At 38.2% G+C, this 19,671-nt stretch overlaps 1 protein-coding gene across 7 annotated transcripts in view; it reads right to left on the bottom strand.

Moving 5' to 3' along the window:
- The window catches only part of Gigyf2 (GRB10 interacting GYF protein 2), a 129,393-nt gene that overhangs the window by 90,807 nt on the left and 18,915 nt on the right, over positions 1-19,671 (bottom strand). For 6 of the 7 annotated variants that reach the window (XR_015047339.1, XM_029478474.2, XM_021170952.3 and 3 more), the window contains exon 3: positions 8,458-8,540. Coding sequence is in view for 6 of the 7 variants with exons in the window: in XM_029478474.2 (XP_029334334.1) it covers positions 8,458-8,498 (41 nt within the window). In the remaining variant the exon portion in view is untranslated. Of the gene's footprint in view, positions 1-8,457; positions 8,541-16,160; positions 16,194-19,671 lie in introns of all 7 variants that reach the window. The other variant, XM_085839159.1, reaches the window with a different exon arrangement.

Raw genomic sequence — 19,671 nt, 5'->3', positions numbered from 1 at the left:
CTAGCAAAAGAAAGCTATTACTAGCTAGCCATGGTGGCACATTTAATCCCAGCTCTTGGGAGGCCAAGATAGGATCTCTGGGATTTTAAGGCCAGCAGGGTCTACTACCAAGACAGTCAGGATTACACAGAGAGACCTTGTCTCAAAAAAAAAAAAAAAAAAAAGGAAAAGGAAAGGGAAAGGATAGGATGAGATGAATAGATGAATGGTTTGCACTACACTACAAACAGCTGACTGTTTGGAGCTACCCAAAGTTCTGTTCAGTAACAGATAACAGATACCCAAAATAGACTAAGTTACTTTAATTTAGCAGGTATACCCTAAAGGAAAATTCAGCAGATATTCTAAAATATATCCTCTAAAGTGCTAAATATTAAAAATTAACATGAAGACTAGTTAAAGTGGAGTAAATATTTGCTTATTATTCAAAAATGGTATATCCATAGCAAACATGTTTACATAGATGAATAATATTGAAAAGGAATAGACTCTAGTACAGTGAGAATGGTTCTATCTTCTTATCCTGTTTAAAAACAGACAATTCTGTACACATAAGAATTACAAAGCATATAACAAACTTAAATGTACCAATCACTCTCATCCAAAATCAGCAATCTATGGCCAACTTGGCTCTGTATCACTCCACTAAGCCTTTGAAGTGATTCTGAGGGAAAATTGTGTCCTATCATTTTACATGTAAATTATCTCAGAATTTATGGTCTTATCTATGATGAGGGGTTTTTTTGGTCTTTTTGAGACAGGGTTTCTCTGTGTAGCCCTGGCTGTCCTGGAACTCACTTTGTAGACCAGGCTGGCCTCAGAAATCCGCCTGCCTCTGCCTCTTGAGTGCTGGGATTAAAGGCGTGCGCCACCACGCCCGGCCTATGATGTGGTTTTTAAAGCTTCTCTCTTCTCCATTTAAATTGGCAATTGAGTGTAAAGACGAGTAAGATGTGTTCTTATTTTTGGAAACCCCTACAGTGTGGTAGTATATTATCCATCATGAGGCACACAGTGCCTGGTTAGTGTTCTGTACAGCTAACATGTATGGATAATCAATGCCTGGATCCCTAACTTCACTACAGTTGCTGCCGAGTGGTTCTATTCTACACTGTACCTTCTCTTCTCTTGTAGCACTTTTCTGCAAAGAGAAACTTGTCTCTTATACCATTTGGTACAGTGACTCAATGTTATAGTTTACAAAGGAAAACCCCTGTCTCATTTTCAAAAAAAAAACAAAAAACAAAAATCAAGCATTAACATATTACTTCTCAATATATTTAAATTCACTGAAACTACTCGTAAAAATGCTCCCACTGTCTCATGACTAACCAGTAAACTCTTCCAATAGCTCCTGCTGGGCCCTTTGGATAGGACCCTATTAAGTCTTTTTAACAGTTGATTGCATCAGTCTATGAATCCCCCATTTCCCCAAAGGAAGTACTAGGAGCACTCACAACTACTAACTTGGTCTTTTGTTTACTTTCAAGTTAACCTTGACAGCGATGTGGTTCAGTGTCCAAAGAACATACTAAAGACAGAAAAACACTCCACAAAGGAGTAAGCCAACCAAAAAATAAACATCTTTAAGAAATTGCTTCCCATCAGAATCTTAAGAGTTGGGCTCTGGCTGGGCGTGGTGGCGCATGCCTTTAATCCCAGCACTCCGGAGGCAGAAGCAGGCGCATTTCTGAGTTTGAGGTCAGCCTGGTCTATAGAGTGAGTTCTAGGACAGCCAGGGCTACACAGAGAAAGCCTGTCTCGAAAAACCAAAAAAAAAAAAAAAAAAAAAAAAAAAAGTTGGGCTCTGTCTGCAGGAGATAGCTCAGTGGGCAAAGCACTGGTCATGAGTACAGATTCCCACACACCCAGTTTTTAAAAAGACAGGTGTGATGGCAGATGTTTACATTCACAGCTCAGGGGAGGTGGACACAGAAGGGTGGAGAAAGTAGAAGCTATCTTACTGGGCAGCCAATCTATTCGGTCAAATTTCAAGTTCAATGAGAGAATCAGAAAGAAAAGGAGAGGAGAGGGGGAGGAGAGGAGAGGGGGGAGGAGAGGAGAGGAGAGGGGGGAGGAGAGGGGGAAGAGAGAGGGAGGGGAGGGAGGGAGGGAGGGAGGGAGGGAGGGAGGGAGGGAGGGGAGGGAGAGAGAGAGAGAGAGAAAGAAAGAAAGAAAGAAAGAAAGAAAGAAAGAAAGAAAGAAAGAAAGAAAGAAAGAAAGAAAAGTAAGTAAATAAGCTAGCTAGCTAAAGTGCAAAGAACAACTTCAATGTTGACCTCTGGTCTCCTGTGCACTCCTCAATCTCCATAAACATGCACTTGGACTGCCCTGAAAAAGCTCGGCAGTTTGCCTCTCTAAGAACAAAAGCTGGGAAATGTATACATGTTGGGATATTTACTCTAACTTAAGCTTTGTAAGAACCTCAATACAAAAGAGAAGTATGAAATGCAATGACAGGGCATTGGCTAAGCATACAGAGATTCTGTCCCCAGTACTGGGAAAAAAAAAAAAAAAAAGACCAGAGAGAGGGAGGGGGAGGGGGAGGGGGACTGAGACTATTACATCTGAGCAGTCACACAGAACTAAGATTCCAGCCTAGGATTTCTGATTTAAATGACTATGTTATACTAATGAGATTCCAATTTTCCTTTTGAAAATTTATTTGCCAGGCACTAACTTTAAAATAGTAGAAATTAATTTTAATATCTTCCACATCATACTAAGACAATATTCTTCCCAATAGTTTCTAACACCAGAGGGCACACCAAAGCTAGTTCATGTGAAAATCCGAGAGACTCAAGAGTCACCATGTTTTACCAGAGACTCCCTCAAAACCTAAGAACCCTAATTCTAAAACAGCTCCTCATATCAAGTTTCCCAATTCATTTACTACCCTGTCCCTTCCTATGAACCCCTATGACTTCCCAAAAAGGACCAAGAACTTCTTACAGGCACCATATTCACTAAGAGTAACACTATTGGAGCTCCCTCTACAATATCTGTGAAGAGATTAAAGCAATTTTAAAAAGAAAGGGGGGGGGGGAGATGGTTTATTGAGCTGGAATAAGCACTGTGATCTGATTCAAAGTCAATCCCAAGGGCTCCCGACCCAGATACATGGAAAAGCTGAGCGTATGAAGGAATACCCATCTCCAAAGCGCACCAGTGACTTCTAACCACTGCCATACAATCCTCCTTTCTAGAATCTCATCTCCTACAATCTTCCTTAGTCTTTAAATATACATATAGCAGTGACTTTTTAGTATAGCACCTTACTTGTAGCTCTGAACTATTCATCTTTCATTCTACAAATATGAATCCCCGCTTCGTTAATTCCTTATAATTTCAAAACCCAATAAAACCTGGCTTCTCTTACCACTGGATTACCCTACAAAGTGCTTTAACACTGCAAAAAAACATAAACAAACAAACAAAAAAAACCAAGACAATGGTTCTAAATCCTTTGGTCTTTACCTCCCACCCTTCAAGAGTCCAGTCCTACCATATGTAATAAGAGATAGGGACCAAACATAAGACTATTCAAATTTTACTTATAAAGCAATTTGGAATGTCCACATTTGTGTGACAGCCTGGGAACCAAAAACTAGTACTGCCTAAGTATTTGATTTTCTGGTCGTGCTACGATCTCTCCCTTCCAGGCAGGTCTTCATATACAACCATATATAGTCTATGGGGTCCAACATGCCTAATCCCTTACTCATGGCCAGCTTTTTATCCACATCTCCCCATCACTCCATCCTCAGGGCTCACACTTCACCTTCTTGATCTTCTACACCCATTCATGGTTATCTCAATCCTAAATCTCTCACACCATCTCCAATTCTTCATGCTTTTTTGTATCTTGAACAATACAATTATTCTTATTCTATCTTCTACATTTCTCATTTCAAATGCAAATGTGACTAAAACTCTCTGGGTCTTTGTTGGAGCACAATGGCCATATAAAACACTAAGTCACAGGGAAGTGCCTCCAGGCTCACCTCTCCCACACTTCACATTACAGTAAAGGCAAATGTCTTTAAATTTATGTCTTAAATCTGCAATCTCTTGCATTCTTGTCTTTTAGCATGCCCCTTCTTCAGTCAGAATTACTTAAATATTTTTCTGAACCTTTATCAGGAAAAGAGAAAAGGAAAGACACTAAGGATAGCAAAGGTTAACTCGAAAATATAGGAAAGAGAAGCAGAATGTAACTCCAAGCTAGAAAGGCTGGGGAGGGAGGTTGGGGCCTACCATAGCAGGCACTTGTCAATTGAGTTTTGTTTTGTTTTTTCAACAAATCTTAATATTCTCTTCTAAAGCACAGCTCCTTTGGCTAGCAGCTCACTCACCATCCCTTTAGCCCTTTTTTAGAGGGCCATCTGACAGAACTTCTCTTTTTTTCACTGAGTATGGACAGTAATCTAGCAGCCTCACGATTATATTCTCTTGCCCCTACCAACCTTTGCGAGCCTGAAAACCATCTTTCAAGGAAAGTTTGTGGACTGCCTAACTAATAACTCTGGTGGACTGACCAAAACTGAGAAATAACAGTCTTTAATTGAGAAATTAGTTCTTTCCTAAGACAATCGAATTGAAAAAAAGAGATATTAACTATTTTAACAAAGATATAAATGAAAGTGCTGAGTGGGAGGGAAGGGGTTGCTCCCTTCTTTTGTAAGCAAAGATCTGAGACTTTTTTGAGGGAGGTGGGGAGGGTAAGAGAAACCCCAGGGGAGTTTCCTGTGTTTCTTCCTCAGAAAGCAAGGTGTCTATAATTATTCTCCTTATAATAAAGTCATCTCAATAGGGAAAAAAAAAAAGTCATCTGGAATTATCTAAGTAGATATCTGATCCTTAAATTTTTCTCAAGTAAAATTTGATTTTGAGGTGTCTTGAAATACACATTAGCAAAGAAAGTATTGTAGGATATAAATTCACATGTCAGCAAAGACTCTGAGGTAGGACTACAGGTAATTTAGACCTTTTCTATTTTTTTCCCCTCTGTACTACCATTTCCTCCAGAGTTTCCGGTTACTACAATCAAAAAACAAACAAAAAACAAAAACCTAGAAGACCTAATCTAAATCAGAAGTATTTAAAAACAAAACCTTTTCAATATAGTATTTTAAGTACTCAGGAGGCAGGTGGAACTCTGTGAGTTCAAGGCCAGCTTGGTCTACAGAGTTCCAGGACAGCCAGAGCAACACAGAGAAATCCTGTCTCAAATAAACAACAAAAGGGTTTGTCAAAGACAACATAAACACAGAGGAAGTGAATTAAGTTCACACTATCCTTCTGGTGGTTAATCTGTAAAGTGTTATCTAAACCTTAAATTAAAAATCCAACTTTTGATTTAATAGTTCTACTTCAAGGAAATTAATCCAAGGAAATGATCAGAATATAAACAAAATCATTCGTAAGTGTACATGTATCGTTTACAATAACAAACACTGAAAACATCTTTACTTTCCAGCAATTCACTCATTCATTTAATAAACATTTATTGAGTGCCTATGAGCCAGGCACTGGAACTACAGCAGTAACAAGCTATACAACAATCCAGACCAAATGCCTGCTCACAATGGAGCTCACAGTCTAGGGAGAGCTAGAGGTTATGTTATGAGCAAGAAAGTACTTAGCAAATCACATTCTGATATAGAGCACTAAAGGACTTAGGAAGTAAGTGAGGGGAAAAGTTATACAGTCATGAATTCTAAAGTGGTAATATTTGCAGAAAGGCATTTAAAAATTGAATATTGTTTTAATACCTAGAAATGATTTTCTTCATTAAATTTGTCATATCCTTTTACACTATTTTGGTGAATCTGTAATGTGTTTCCTTATCCTAAATAAACAATCTACAACCTAGTGATTCTGTTGGCTTTAGTAAGGCTACACAGGTGTGGTGGTCCTTCCCTACAATTTTCAAAGTTCTTCTATCAACACAACCGCCCCAGACAGGACTAGAGGGAGAAATGGGAAGATAAAATTTTCAATTACAAGTTAATTTTTAAATTTTAATTTTCTGCACTGCTTATTAAGCATTGATAACTTCAATATAAAAATGTCATTAAGTGTTTCAATATAGTTCAGAGTTACAAAATGACTCAACATAAACACTCTATTTGCTGATTCCCAACTATACTGAACACAATTCCTCACATCAATATTTGAAATGAACATGTTACAATAAGAAAATGTGCCAGCAGTCTCCAATCACATGGCAGCTTTCTAGCTCAGAAGTACTTCAGTTGTTTAAGGACCTCATAAACTATCATGTCTTGGCTGGAAAGAATTCATGGACTGTACAATTAAGGGTGTGCCTACTCAGCTCTCCAAGCCTCAGATTATCTGCACTTCGGGCGACTCAGTAAAGGCTCCTGGCTACCATTGCTTACAGGCTTAACCTACGTAACAACTCTGTTTAGGAATGGAATTGATGACTATCCTCAGCTAAAGTTATCTCAGTTAAAATTAAACACTATACAATACTTCAGGGTAACAATAAGGAGGACACGTAAGGCACTACAGACAGATTGACCCAATGGCAAAGAGACACCTGGAAATGATTTAATGTTTGGTAACACGTGTTGTAGGACAGCAAACTTTCTGCAAAGGACCAAAAAGGAAATGTACAAGCTCTGAGAACTAGGCAACCCCTGATAGAACTAGAGTAGCACAAAGGCATCAAGGTAACATGGAAACAAAAAAGAACATGCTGTCTTACAATAAAACTTTATTTACAAAAACTTTACTTACACTCCAACAGGATTCCACATGCCAACCAGTGATGGAAGATGTTAAACAAATTCAAGAATATCACCAGTTTGGTTGTTTTTGTTTTGTTTTGAATTCTTTCATTTTGGCTAAATTTTCTGGTGCTTTTCCACTACATATTATTATCAAGTGCTTTAAGAAGAAAACTCTTTAAAATTACTTAACAATTTTAATCATGGTTTTACAAAGAAAAACGTATAGAATGTATAAATACAAAAGAAAATAATGGCAGAACAGCTGTACAAACCATGGTTTACAAAGTGAACTATGTGCATTTAAATCCACCTGGTTAAAGGAGTTACTAAGATATGAGTAAGACTGAACTATAAGAATGTTAAAATGTTTCTATAATACTAATAGCTGAGAACAGCCTCCACATGCTCCATCTGGAGAATTGGTTAAATGATAGTACATCCATACAATGAAACTATTAAATAGAACCAAAAACCATTTATTAAAAGTTTTTTCTTTAGTTTTTTAAAGGTTACAAGATTTAATAATGCACAGTATGATCAGATTTTGTGAAAATAAAATATACATATATACAAACAAGATACATAAAACCACTTGGAAAGATATACCAAGATATGTACAGTGTGTACTAAGGATCAAATTACCTAATAGCATCTTTTCCTTGCTTACTTATAACTTCTGATTTTTCTAGAAACAAAGTGATTTAATAATAAGAAAATTATTTTTTAAATATAAAATAACTGAAACAGGTGCAGCATTGTTTAGATCAACATTTCAAAATAAACTCCAACTATAGGCAGTGTGTTGGTTCTCAGAATTTCAAATGCTTTCTCATAGTTTCTGAACGCTAACTATGAAGGTTAAGAATATCTAGGAATTACATATCAAAAGAAGTATGTATGAGCAAATAAGTTTGTAAGACTCCTCAAACAAGGACCTCTTACAGAAATCTTACAAACTACTACCTAAACATAAAGAATGTTGACACTATTCCAACTCCTGGTTTAGGTACTGCCTTTGACATTACCAAAGGGGTTTGTTCCAAGTATGAATGGAAAGTTAACTATCATTATTCACGCCACTGAAGAGAGGATCTTCAATCACCAACATTGGGGGGGAAAGAAGAAGAGGGGGGGAAAGCCACACTATAATGTGATGGATCTCAAAATTCCATGAGAATTCCATATTCGGGGTCCAAACATATCTGTAAGAGACTCAAAGGTCAATTAATTGTTATTATGGCAAACGCTAACTCAGCTCTAGATGGGCTACTGCTAATAGCCAGTATTAATTCTGGACCACCTGCCTAGCCCATCAATAAAAAAATTTCAAATGCTTTATTAAAACTTTTTAATAGGTATATTTATAGCAGAAAACATTGTAGCAGAAAATATAGATAATATTACTATTATAGTTTATAAATATTTAGGTATATACACAAAGGCTCAAAAATAATGTTCTAGGGTAGTAAATTACAGTTTTAGTTTTGTTATCAACACCTAACCAAACCATGAAAAATTCCAATTAAAGAATGCAGTCCTTTACCAAATTTAAGTTACTATAAGCCAGTCACATTTTTTAGCTATATACATGAAACCAAGTCTCAGAAATATGCGTATTTATATGCCACCCAGCACCTGTTATGTGTCACACTAGTAAACATGTCATCCAATACCAAATAGGACAAGACTGAAAACTCACCATTCAGGCCCAAAGTTTAGTGTCTGTGTTTCTGCTGCCATTCTTCTCCGTATTTTTGAAAAGATTTTTATGTGTGGAGAAACCTGTTAAATAGAAGCATATCTTTGTCAAACAATGTCAAGAAAAAGAATACCAGGCCAGAACATATAGCCAGACAATGTATGATCTGCTTATAATCTCCTAAGAATGAGATTGTTTGGCGACTGTTTACAGCAATGCAGCTGGCCAAGGGAAATGAGTCCATCCATCCTTCTCTTTCAACTCCATGCTGCATGTATCTGGGAAAGGAGGCATGGAGTACAATGAAATCTGTGACATGGTGAGAAACAGATGCAGGGGCCTGGAGCCACATTATGGGTATATTCTACTTTAGCCTTAGCAAGGAAGAGTAAATAAATGGTAGCAAAACTTACATCTCAGCTTCTGTCATTCTCTTGCAATAGGTCCACCATCAAATCACCATGTGGTGTTGGGGGTTGAACCCAGCCCCCACGAATACTACATAAGCACTCTACCACTCAACAGCCCCAGCCTTCTTTTCCATTTTTAATTTCTTTAAAATTAAAATAGATTTTAAAATAAATAAAATACATTATAATTAAAATATATCTGAGGTGTAACTGTATCTACTATCCCAACATAACCCAATTTTGGTCCTAACTACCACTAAAAATGTCTTCAAACTGATTTTAATATAATACAAAGGAAACAAAACAATGGAACAATAGTGAAGTAATTATCGTTGGGGAAATAAGAACGTGTGCTTTATAGGAAATAGAACGGAGAGAAAAGTAAAATAAAAAAAGGGAAGAAGTTGAAGAAGGGATAAAGATAAAGAGGGCAGGAGGTCAGGGATGAAGGGAGGAGGCAGAAAGCAGAGAAGAGAAAAAGCAAACCCAAGCAAAACAAGGTTGTTATAGTTTGCTGCTCACATAGGAAACGGCGTCATCCAAATGCTCACAAACAACCTTATAGTTAACAGGGGTGAGAATGGCCAGTCTCAGTGGCACATACCAGAGCCTCAGACCCAGATACTTGTGATACTGTGGCCAGGATAGCAACTGAGTTCAGTGACAAAAAGAGGAAGATAAAAAAAAAAGTCTCGGGCTGGTGAGATGGCTCAGTGGGTAAGAGCACCCGACTGCTCTTCCAAAGGTCCAGAGTTCAAATCCCAGCAACCACATGGTGGCTCACAACCATCTGTAAGGAGATCTGGCGCCCTCTTCTGGAGTGTCTGAAGACAGCTACAGTGTACTTACATATAATAAATAAATAAATCTTTAAAAAAAAAAAGTCTCTTAAAAAATATTGCGAAGAAAAATAAAATAAATAAATATTGCGGAGGCTGAAAGATAGTTCAGTCAGTAATTGCCTTGCATGCACAAGGACCTGAGTTCAATTCCCATTTAAAAACAAAAACAACAACAAAACAAACAAACAAACAAACAAAAAAAAAACGGGCTAGAGATGGCTCAGTGGTTAAGAGCACTGACTGTTCTTCTAGAGGACTTGAGTTTAAATCCCAGCAACCACATGGTGGCTCACAACCATCTGTAATGAGACCTGATGCCTTCTTCTGGTGTGTCTGAAGACAGCTACAGTGTACTCATAATAAATAAATTAATTAATTAATTAATTAATTAATCTTTAAAAAAAAAACAAGTTTAAAATAAAAAATTTGCTGGGGATAGGGGTGGCACACACCTTTAAACCCAGCACTTGGGAGGCAGAGAGAAGGGCTGATCTCAGAGTTCTAGGCCAGCCTGGTCACATAATGAGTTCCAGAACTATCAGGGCTATGTAAAGAAAACCTGTCTGAAAAAAAAAAAAAAAGGTAGAGGAGGAAGAAGAGGAGGAGAAGAAAAGAAGGAAGGACAGATGGATGGACAGAAGACAATACAACAATAATAAGTTTAAGGGGAATAAAGTAAAGATGGGAGTGGAGGACCAGAGAGATGCCTCAGTGGTTAAAACCAATTCCCAGCAACTACAAGGTGGTTCACAACTACTTGTAATGGGATCTGTTGCCTTCTTCTGGCATGCAGGAGTCCATGCAAATAGGGCATATACATTAAATAACTAAGTAAATAAATCTTGAAGGAAAAGAAAAAGAAAAAGATTGGAGTAGAGGGTGATGACGAAAACAAAGGATATGTGGGAAATGCTTATAGAAACCCACTACTCAGAAAGCTAAAACACAATTTTTTGTTTGTTTCTTTCTTTCTTTCTTTCTTTCTTTCTTTCTTTCTTTCTTTCTTTCTTTCTTTAAGGGCAGGGGCTTTAAACACAGATACTCTGAATGAGTAGACAATGTTTCCCTCAGAAGACATGAGTTATTAAATGAAACCATCAGTGGTCAGGGATGCCCCCAAATCCCAAAATAACAGAAGCAATTGTCATTGCTCTTGGTGATCTACTAGAACATGTTAAGACCCTATTAGTGATGTTACAACACTTTGGTGGTAGGACATAAAAAATCAAGGTAGAACCAACCTGAAATTTGCCTTCCTGTTGGCTAGTTTTCATAGTGCCAGAAAATGCTATGCAGAAGAAAAGCCATCAAAGGTATTACCATTGATAGCAAATGTGTTCACTCATACAATAGTGGCATGAAAGTGATGGAGGTAAACTGGACACTGACTAGAGGCCTGCTCCAAAGGGAATCTATGCCTAGTACTACAAGCATGGTCAGAAGCCCATGGCTCTCAGAATGCCATAAGCCCTAGAGAGGAACCTACTACTATTGTTTTGCTAAATGGACGTTATAAAAGTGCAGAGACAGGAAGATCCCTAGGACTTGCTGGACAGGCAGTCAGTCAATCCAAACCAGTGCACTCCAGGTTCAGTGAGATCTGTCTCTGATGATGACAATGATGACGATAAGTTGATGATGTGGAAATCGACTAAGGAAAACACCAAATATCCTCCTCTGGCCTTCATACTCATATGCACACACATGCACATAAAACACACAAATATACACAGTACTTACATAGTACATCAAATATGGAAAAAAAAAACTAAGACTAAACTGCTTATATTGTCTTTAAAGTTGTTGCATATACTAAATCACTGAATTTTACACTGATAATACTGGAGCCAGGCGTGCACATACCTATGATTCCAGGCCATTTGTAATCCTAGCACACATGTAATCCCAACACTTGGGGACTAAGGCAGGAGGCTCTGAGTTCAAGGTCAACCTGAATTACGAGAGTGAGCCTTAATAAAACTGCTTCATCATCACTCTGACATACTACTAATGAACATCTGGGAACAGAGAGAAAGTGGGAAACTATGTTCTTACATATTGTATGTGAAGACCAGAGGTGGCTCTCAGGTACACTCTTCAATCACTATCTACTTTTTGAGATGGGGTTTCTTACTGAAGCTGGCCAATTTGGTTAAATTAGCCAACCAGCAAGACTCAGGGACCCTCCTGTCTCTGCCTCCCCAGGGTGCTCAAATCATAGGCACGTACCACTGTAACCAGGTTTTGGATGATGGTTCTAAGGAATCAAACCTGGGCACAATGCTTGCATGGCAAGTACTTTACCAACTTTTCCTTCTAACAGGTACACAAAAATAATACACTGTATAATTAAAATCTACTAAAACTCCCTTAATTAAAAGGGTTTTTTTCCCTTTTCCAACTTTCCTATAGTGTATGTCTTAAGCCTGCATGTTTGCATGTGCCAGGGGCATGGGTGCCTATGCATGTAGAGGCCCAAAGTTAGTTTTAGGAATCATTCTTGATGGCATCCTTGAGGCAGTCTCTCAATCAAACCCAGAGCTCACCAGCATCAATCACTAAGTCTCATCTGGTGAGTCTTTATCTCGGACTTCTGAGGCTAGAATTACCGGCAAGTCACCAATCCCTGGCATTTATCTGGGTTCAGAGGAGCCAAACTCCAGTCCTTAGGCTTGCATGATAAACACTTAGATCACTAAGCTATCTCCCAAGTCCTCAAAAAGAGTTCTTTTTAAAAATATGGAGGCTAGCCGGGCATGGTGGCGCACGCCTTTAATCCCAGCACTCGGGAGGCAGAGGCAGGCGGATTTCTGAGTTCGAGGCCAGCCTGGTCTACAAAGTGAGTGCCAGGACAGCCAGGGCTACACAGAGAAACCCTGTCTCAAAAAACCAAAAAAAAAAAAAAAAAAAAATGGAGGCTAGGCTCAGTGGTTAAAAACAGACTGCTCTTCTAGAGGACCCAGGTTCAATTCCCAGCATCCACATGGCAGCTTTCAATGGTCTGCAACTCTAGTTCCAGGGAATCTGATACCTTCATACATTCATACATACATACATACATGCATGTGGATAAAAAAATAAATAAATTTTTAAAAATTGAAAATATCGTGCCATAGCTCCTACGAATACCAGTTATTTTGTTTATTTGAGAAAAGGACTGACTCCGTAGTCTAGCTATATCCAATTTCTGCCTCATGAGTGCTGAGATTACAAATGTGTGCCAATACATTCAGTTAGCATATTTTCTTCTAAATAAGGTTAAGAGCTTCACAATGGATGTGTTAGATCCAGTTAAACTCATAGTACATCCCAAACTAAACTATTAGGCAAGACTACATGTTTAAAAACAACAAAACCAAGTACTTCCTGTGCGTATCAACCAGCCCTGTAACGTCACTGCCGTAATCCATTTAGTGTGTTCTGTACAAGAATGTCAAAGTTACCACCTGGTTACCAAATAAACCTGTACCGACTGCTTTTTAAAGTATTTTGTAATACAACATATTTAGGAGCTAAAAAGAATATTGCTCAGTGGTTAAGAACATTTGCTGCTCTTGCAAAGGATACAGGTACAGTTTCTACACCCACATGGTGGCTCACAACTGTCTGTAACTACTATTTCAAGGAATTCAATGCCCTCTTCAGGCCTCTGCAGGCACCAGGAACACTTGTGGTGCACATATATATGTATAAAATAAAAATAAATAAATTTTTAAAAATTGAAAATTCTGTGCCAGAGTTCTAAGAACTGACCACATAGTCCAGTCTCCATCCAGACTCTGCCTCATGAGTACTGAGGAGATTACAAATGTTTGCCAATGCATTCAGTGAGCGTATTTTCTTCTAAATATAAAGGTTAAGAGCTTCACAGTGTATTAATCTTTTTGTTGCTATTGTTTGTTGTTGTTTTCTATGTAGATCTCACCATGCAGCTCTGACTGTCCTAGAACTTGCTCTGTAGACCAGGCCAGCCTCAAACTCAGAGATCCACCTGCCTCTGCCTCCCAAGCACTTGCATTAAAGGCATGCTATTTTTTTTTTTTTTTTAAATCTTAAGGTTTTTTGAACCACTATTTCAAGTAAATTTTTTCAAATGAACTTTGAGGGTATGTCTAACTATTGCAAAGAGGATCTAAATTTCTAAACCAAGTTAGGGTTTGAACTAGACTGGATTTAAAGAGCAAGCAGATTCTGACCAAAATAAAACTACTTAGTATTTATGAAAATACTTTTGAAAAAAAAATCACTTAACTATTTATTTATTTATTTTCCTATTTAACTTACTACAAGGCATGTATTGATCACACAGGCTTTCAAAGCACCAAACCCCACCACCAGTGCTAATAACAAAGAAGATACAAACAGAACCTCTGAGACTGGGTACGGAATCAACTCCTGACAAAAGTCTTAAACTGTAAGAGACACCCCTAGACACAGGAGCATCTAGGGAACAAATGAATGAACAAGGAAATCCTGTTCTAGCACACTTGACCATCCTGATTGCAGCAAAACCTCACAAACATCAAATGCTCCAAAACTTGAATTCAGCTATCAATTATAACATGGTTCCCTAGAATTATTTCCTGATGTAAACACTTCTGGGGAGCTCTAAGAACAATGAAAGCAATTAATTCCCAAGAGAGCAAACAGAAGTGTCCCACTACTTTCCCTTTATAAATTAAAGGAGGGATTAAGGACTGTACTCAATTCTGAGTTCCATACCCTAGGATTCTTCATCCCAATCCATTTAATACAGTGAGTTTATAGATTTCTATGTTCTGAAGGGACTGTCTTACATAGTACACTTACACCTTATCTCTAAAAAGAATTTTCTAAAGCTATAGCTAAGTGCTGAAGTGAGAATAGTCTTCCTTTTTTATCTTTTATTTTTGGACAGGGTCTCACTGTGTACTCTCCGCTGCCCTGAGGAATTTATTCTGTAGATTAGGGTACCCTCGAATCTGTAAGCACCACTACACCCAAGGGGATCACTTCAAACCCCACCTAATCAAATGTGTTCAACTCAAACCTGTACAAGCCTCCTGACCATTGGGAAATAGCTCTGAATTTGTAAAACTTGGGATGTGCAGCTAACTCTGCTTTGCCTCTCTAGAAGCCTTCTCTTAAAACCAGTTCTTCAAGCCAGGTGTAGTGGCACCCACCTTTAATATCCCCCAACACTCAGGAGGCAGAGGCAGTCGGATCTCTGTTAAGGCCAAGCTGTTCCAGGATAGCCAGGGCAGTTATACAGAGAAATGCTGTCTCCAAGAAAAAAAAAAGGTTCATTTTTTTAACTATGACTAGTACTGTCTGGCTATTTTTGGCTCAAACTTTTCTGTTCCTCCTTTTCTAACTTTCCCCCAGAATATTCATAGCTTATTTATTTAACTATGAGCTCAAGTGTTGTCTTCTACTAAGTCCCTGTGGATAGAACTCTGCTCACTTAAAGTGCAAAAGGGCACACAGAAAATGAGGACAAGTCTCAAAATGGCCTGGATTAAGGAAATGTGAGAGGAATGACCGGCCCCCCATTCCCCAAATTACAAACTTGGGGTTTTTCCCTGTATTACTACTTTTATTTATTTTATTTTTTATTCTTTGTGTATCATTCTAAATCAATTGAACTAGCCTACCTCAAAGCAAGCAGCAACTGATATTGTACCATGGCTTTTGGAAATTTTACTGGACAATCACACTGAAAAAGCCAATCATGTGAAACTCCTCCCACTTCTCAATCCTTCACCTAGTCATTTTCTCTCAACTACTGCTAAATCTTAAGAGTCTTCTAACATCGTTTTGATAATCTAAATTCTTTTAACTCATATCTAATTACAACAAAATTTCTATGCTAGATAATGCATAAACACTACAAAGGCAAAGGAAGAAATGTGTTCAAGGATAGTTAGTCTGTGCTATATAGCCAGATCCTATCTCCAAAATAATTAATTTTTTAGAAATCCAATTTGCAAAGCTAGAGGGATGGTACAGCAATTAGGAGACATAGTGCTCTTGCAGAGGACCAAAGTTTAATTCCCAGCACCCACAGAGAGCAGCACACCACTTCCTGTAACTCCAGTTCCAGGAACTTAGACACTCTTTTGTTCCCCCAGGGAAATGGAGGTGGAAGATCTAGGTCAGGCAGCCTCAGCTAACAGTGAATTAGAGGCTAGCTTAAGCTACACAAGCTCTGTCTTAAGAAAGGGGGGGGGGGGAACCCAACCTGGGTGAGCACAGGAGACACATGCAATGTCTCTGTGCTAGACGTTACAGGTAGAGAAAGGCCATATGGTTAGACATATGCAGCAAACAATTTTTACTTAATTTCATCCCAAGCTTTCTCCTCTGTCACCGTGTTTATCCATATTCATGACATAATAATTTTAATAAGTCAATGATTACTCTTGCCTTCCCTTAAGTTCTAACTTTGAAAGTGAACATGATAAAAACTTACAAAGTGTCTCTCCGTACCTCTTTATACGTTCACCTATACAAAGTAGAAAGAGAGATTAGCTATTAATTTCCACAAACTAAAATCACACTTTCTGCTTGTTGAATGGTAAACCTGGTAAATCAAGGATAGCTAACATGGAAAATGCCCTAGGTTCTATCCTTAAGATTCATAACAGGGCATAATGGAAAATGCCTGTTGTCCCTAAAACTGGAGAAATGGGGGAAGATCAGAAGTTCAAGGTAATTCTCAGCTACATATCAAGATGGAGGACACCCTGGGATACATGAGACCTTGTACCCAAAGAAAATCCCATTATATCCTCTACTATGAAACATGTATTCTCAGTATAGCTGAGCAGACAAAATTCTACCATGTATACAATTAAGTCATAATCTTGTATTTAATCCTTTAAAAACTGAGATTTAATTATTTTTAGTGTATGAATGTTTTGCCTGCATGTATGTATGTGTGCCACAGGCATTCCTGGTCCCCAAGGAGGGCAGAAGAGTGAGTCGGATCCCCTGGAACTAGAGTTACAGATGTTTGTAAGTCACTACATAGGTCCTGGGAACCGAATCTGGGTCTTCCGCAAAAGCAACAAGTGTTCTTAGCCACTGAGCCGTCTCTAAAGCCCCAAATCACAGTTTTTAAAAATTATATGATGTTTATAAAAACAAGGTTTTTGCCACTGTGAATGAACACTACTTTAAACAACCAATAGCTATGTTTTTAATACTGAACAAATTCCCAAAATCAGTTGTTTCTTAAAATGATACACACAATGATTTCCCCATTTTGAGACTAGATTTTACCAAGTAAACTAGGCTGGTCCAGAACTCATTATCCTCTATTCTCTGTCAAGTACTAGAATTACAGGGGTGTGTACCATCAAGATCAGCAAGTACAGTGACTTTAGAGAAATGCATTCAAGTTCATTATAGGAGTTTAACATTGCATATACACTGTACACTCTATATAACTGTCTATAAAGATTCCACACTGTCATTTTTGTGTCTTTCGGAGGATGGGACAGTGTTCAGCAAAGCCCAAAGGGCTTGGTCCGTGCTAAGCGGGTGCTTACTACCAGTCTTACCCTGTTACCTTTAACTTTTCACTTATACCTTTAAATCAGATCAAGTCTGTAAGAGATAAGAGTAAAGGAGATGGCTCAGTCAGTAAAATGCCTTATAAGCAGTAGAACCTCATTTCAAAGCTTAGAATCCACATTTTAAAACCCAGGCATAGTGGTGTACATTGGTGATCCCAGTGCTAGGGAGGCAGAGGCAAATGGATCTCTTAGGTTCAATGGCCAGACAATTTAGCCTAGTCAGTGAGTTCAGGCATATGAGAGGCCTTGTCTTTAAGAAAAAAAAAAAAAAAAAAAAAGTGGGACTAACAAAATGGCTCAGCTTGTAAAGATAATTGCCATTAAGCCCAGAGGCCTGATTTTTGATCCCCAGAACCCACAGTAAAAGATTCCTATAAAGCCAGGTGTGGTGGCGCACGCCTTTAATCCCAGCATCGGGAGGCAGAGGCAGGCGGATTTCTGAGTTCGAGGCCAGCCTGGTCTACAAAGTGAGGTCCAGGACAGCCTTGCTATACAGAGAAACCCTGTCTCAAAAACAAAAAAACAAAAAAAGAACAACAACAACAAAAAAGATTCCTCTAAGGTGTCCTCTAACTTCCATATGTATGCTATAACACATATACACACATAGATACATGCACACACAGAGGAACAAATAAATAAATTTTATTTTTAATTAAAAAAAAAATGTAACTGGTTCCTAAGGAGCCAACAGCTAATGTTGTCTTCTGGGAACTACATTTAAGCACGCACATATACAAACACACCTGGCCCACAAATATGCACATGCACACACAGACACAAAGACAGGGACTCCATACTATATTTAGACTCATAACAGCAATTACACATAGGCAAGCGTTAAAACATATTAGGGTATGGGAAGATATCTTTGGGTAAAGTGCTTGCTAAGCAACAAACATGAGAATCAGACTGCCAGCATCCACATAAAAGCTGGTCATCGCAGCATCTAGCTGTAACAGCATTCCTAGGGGAAATAAAGGCTGAGAAAGAAGAATTTGGGGGTACCTAATAGCCACTTGAACTGAAATTTAGCTTTAAGCTCAATGAGAACTTGTCTCATCAAATAAGGTGGAAAGCAGTACAGTGAAACACTAAATATTAATCTCTAGTAGGTATGTTCCCTCTTGCTGTCTCTTTCATACCCACACAAAAGCATAGTAAGCCCAAACATAGATTATATGAATATATTAAATGTAGCAAATACATTAAGATTGTAAAGTTGGTGGAAGTGTGCCTGTCTAGCATGTGTTAGGTGTAAGTTAATTCCCAGCAAAACAAAAACAAAAACAAAAAAAACAAGGTGAGGACCATTATTGACCAAAATTACTATGACATCCCAAAAACTAGCTAAACAAATACTAAGTCAACATGAACAAATCCCTTTCCAAAAAGTAAGACTGCCAGTGCTGCTCATCTGCAAGAGTGTCCAAAGTCTTAAGTGGGCTAATACAGCTTAAAGATGGAAACTCTGTCAAGTCTAAAGCAAAGGCACTTATATTACAATATAACAACAGTGTTCTTCCAAAACTATTGATCAGATGCCAACCAAACACTGGTCCCTGTTAGGTTCTGGGCTATGGAGGAGCACTGCATTCAAGAAACTAAAGGGGCTGGAGAGATGGCTCAAGAGTAAAGAGTACTAACTGCTCTTCTAGAAAACCTGGGTTGGCTTTCCAACACCCACATGCTGGCTCACAACCATCTAGAACTCTTAGTTCCAAGAGATCCAATGCCTCCATGTGCACCAGATACATACATACATACATAGTATACAGACACACATGAAGGCAAAACATTAATACATATCAAACAAAAATATATTTTTTTAAAGAACCTCCAAGCTCTCAAGAAGAAAACAAGATTTTAAGAGAACACAAAACTGAGTGGATGTTTAAGTCCAGGGAAGACTTAAACGGGTTAAGTGACAGAAAGGACACAGGAAAGTACCAGCAGCAAGAGAACCCTGTATGTGGGTTCATTCTGCAGCTGCTACATAAAGGACAAGCTACAGAGGGCTGTAATGGTGACAGCTAAGCCTTGAACTGTTCTTGACAATTTATAATGAGATGTTTGTTACCAAATGTCTTACTTTGTATTAAAGAGATTTAAACCTTAATATACATGAGGCACTATAAGTCTTGTAAATCAGAATCAATCAATTATCTTACAACGAAGACTAAGAGGACCTCAGTGGTTAAGAGCATGGGCTGCTCTTCCAGAGGACCAGGCTTCAACTCCCAACACCCATATGGCAGCTCACAATTGTCTGTAACTCCACTTCCAGGGGATCTGACACACAGACATACAATCAGACAAAACACCAATACACATAAAATAAAAATAAATTATTAAATAAAAGACTAATCTCACAGATCAATTTTAACTTAAAAAAAATTAAGT

This window comes from Mus caroli, unplaced genomic scaffold, assembly GCF_978045245.1.
Source record: "Mus caroli unplaced genomic scaffold, Mus_caroli_1 scaffold_1, whole genome shotgun sequence".
NCBI lineage: Eukaryota > Metazoa > Chordata > Mammalia > Rodentia > Muridae > Mus > Mus caroli.
This window is presented reverse-complemented; position numbering and strand designations above follow the sequence as displayed.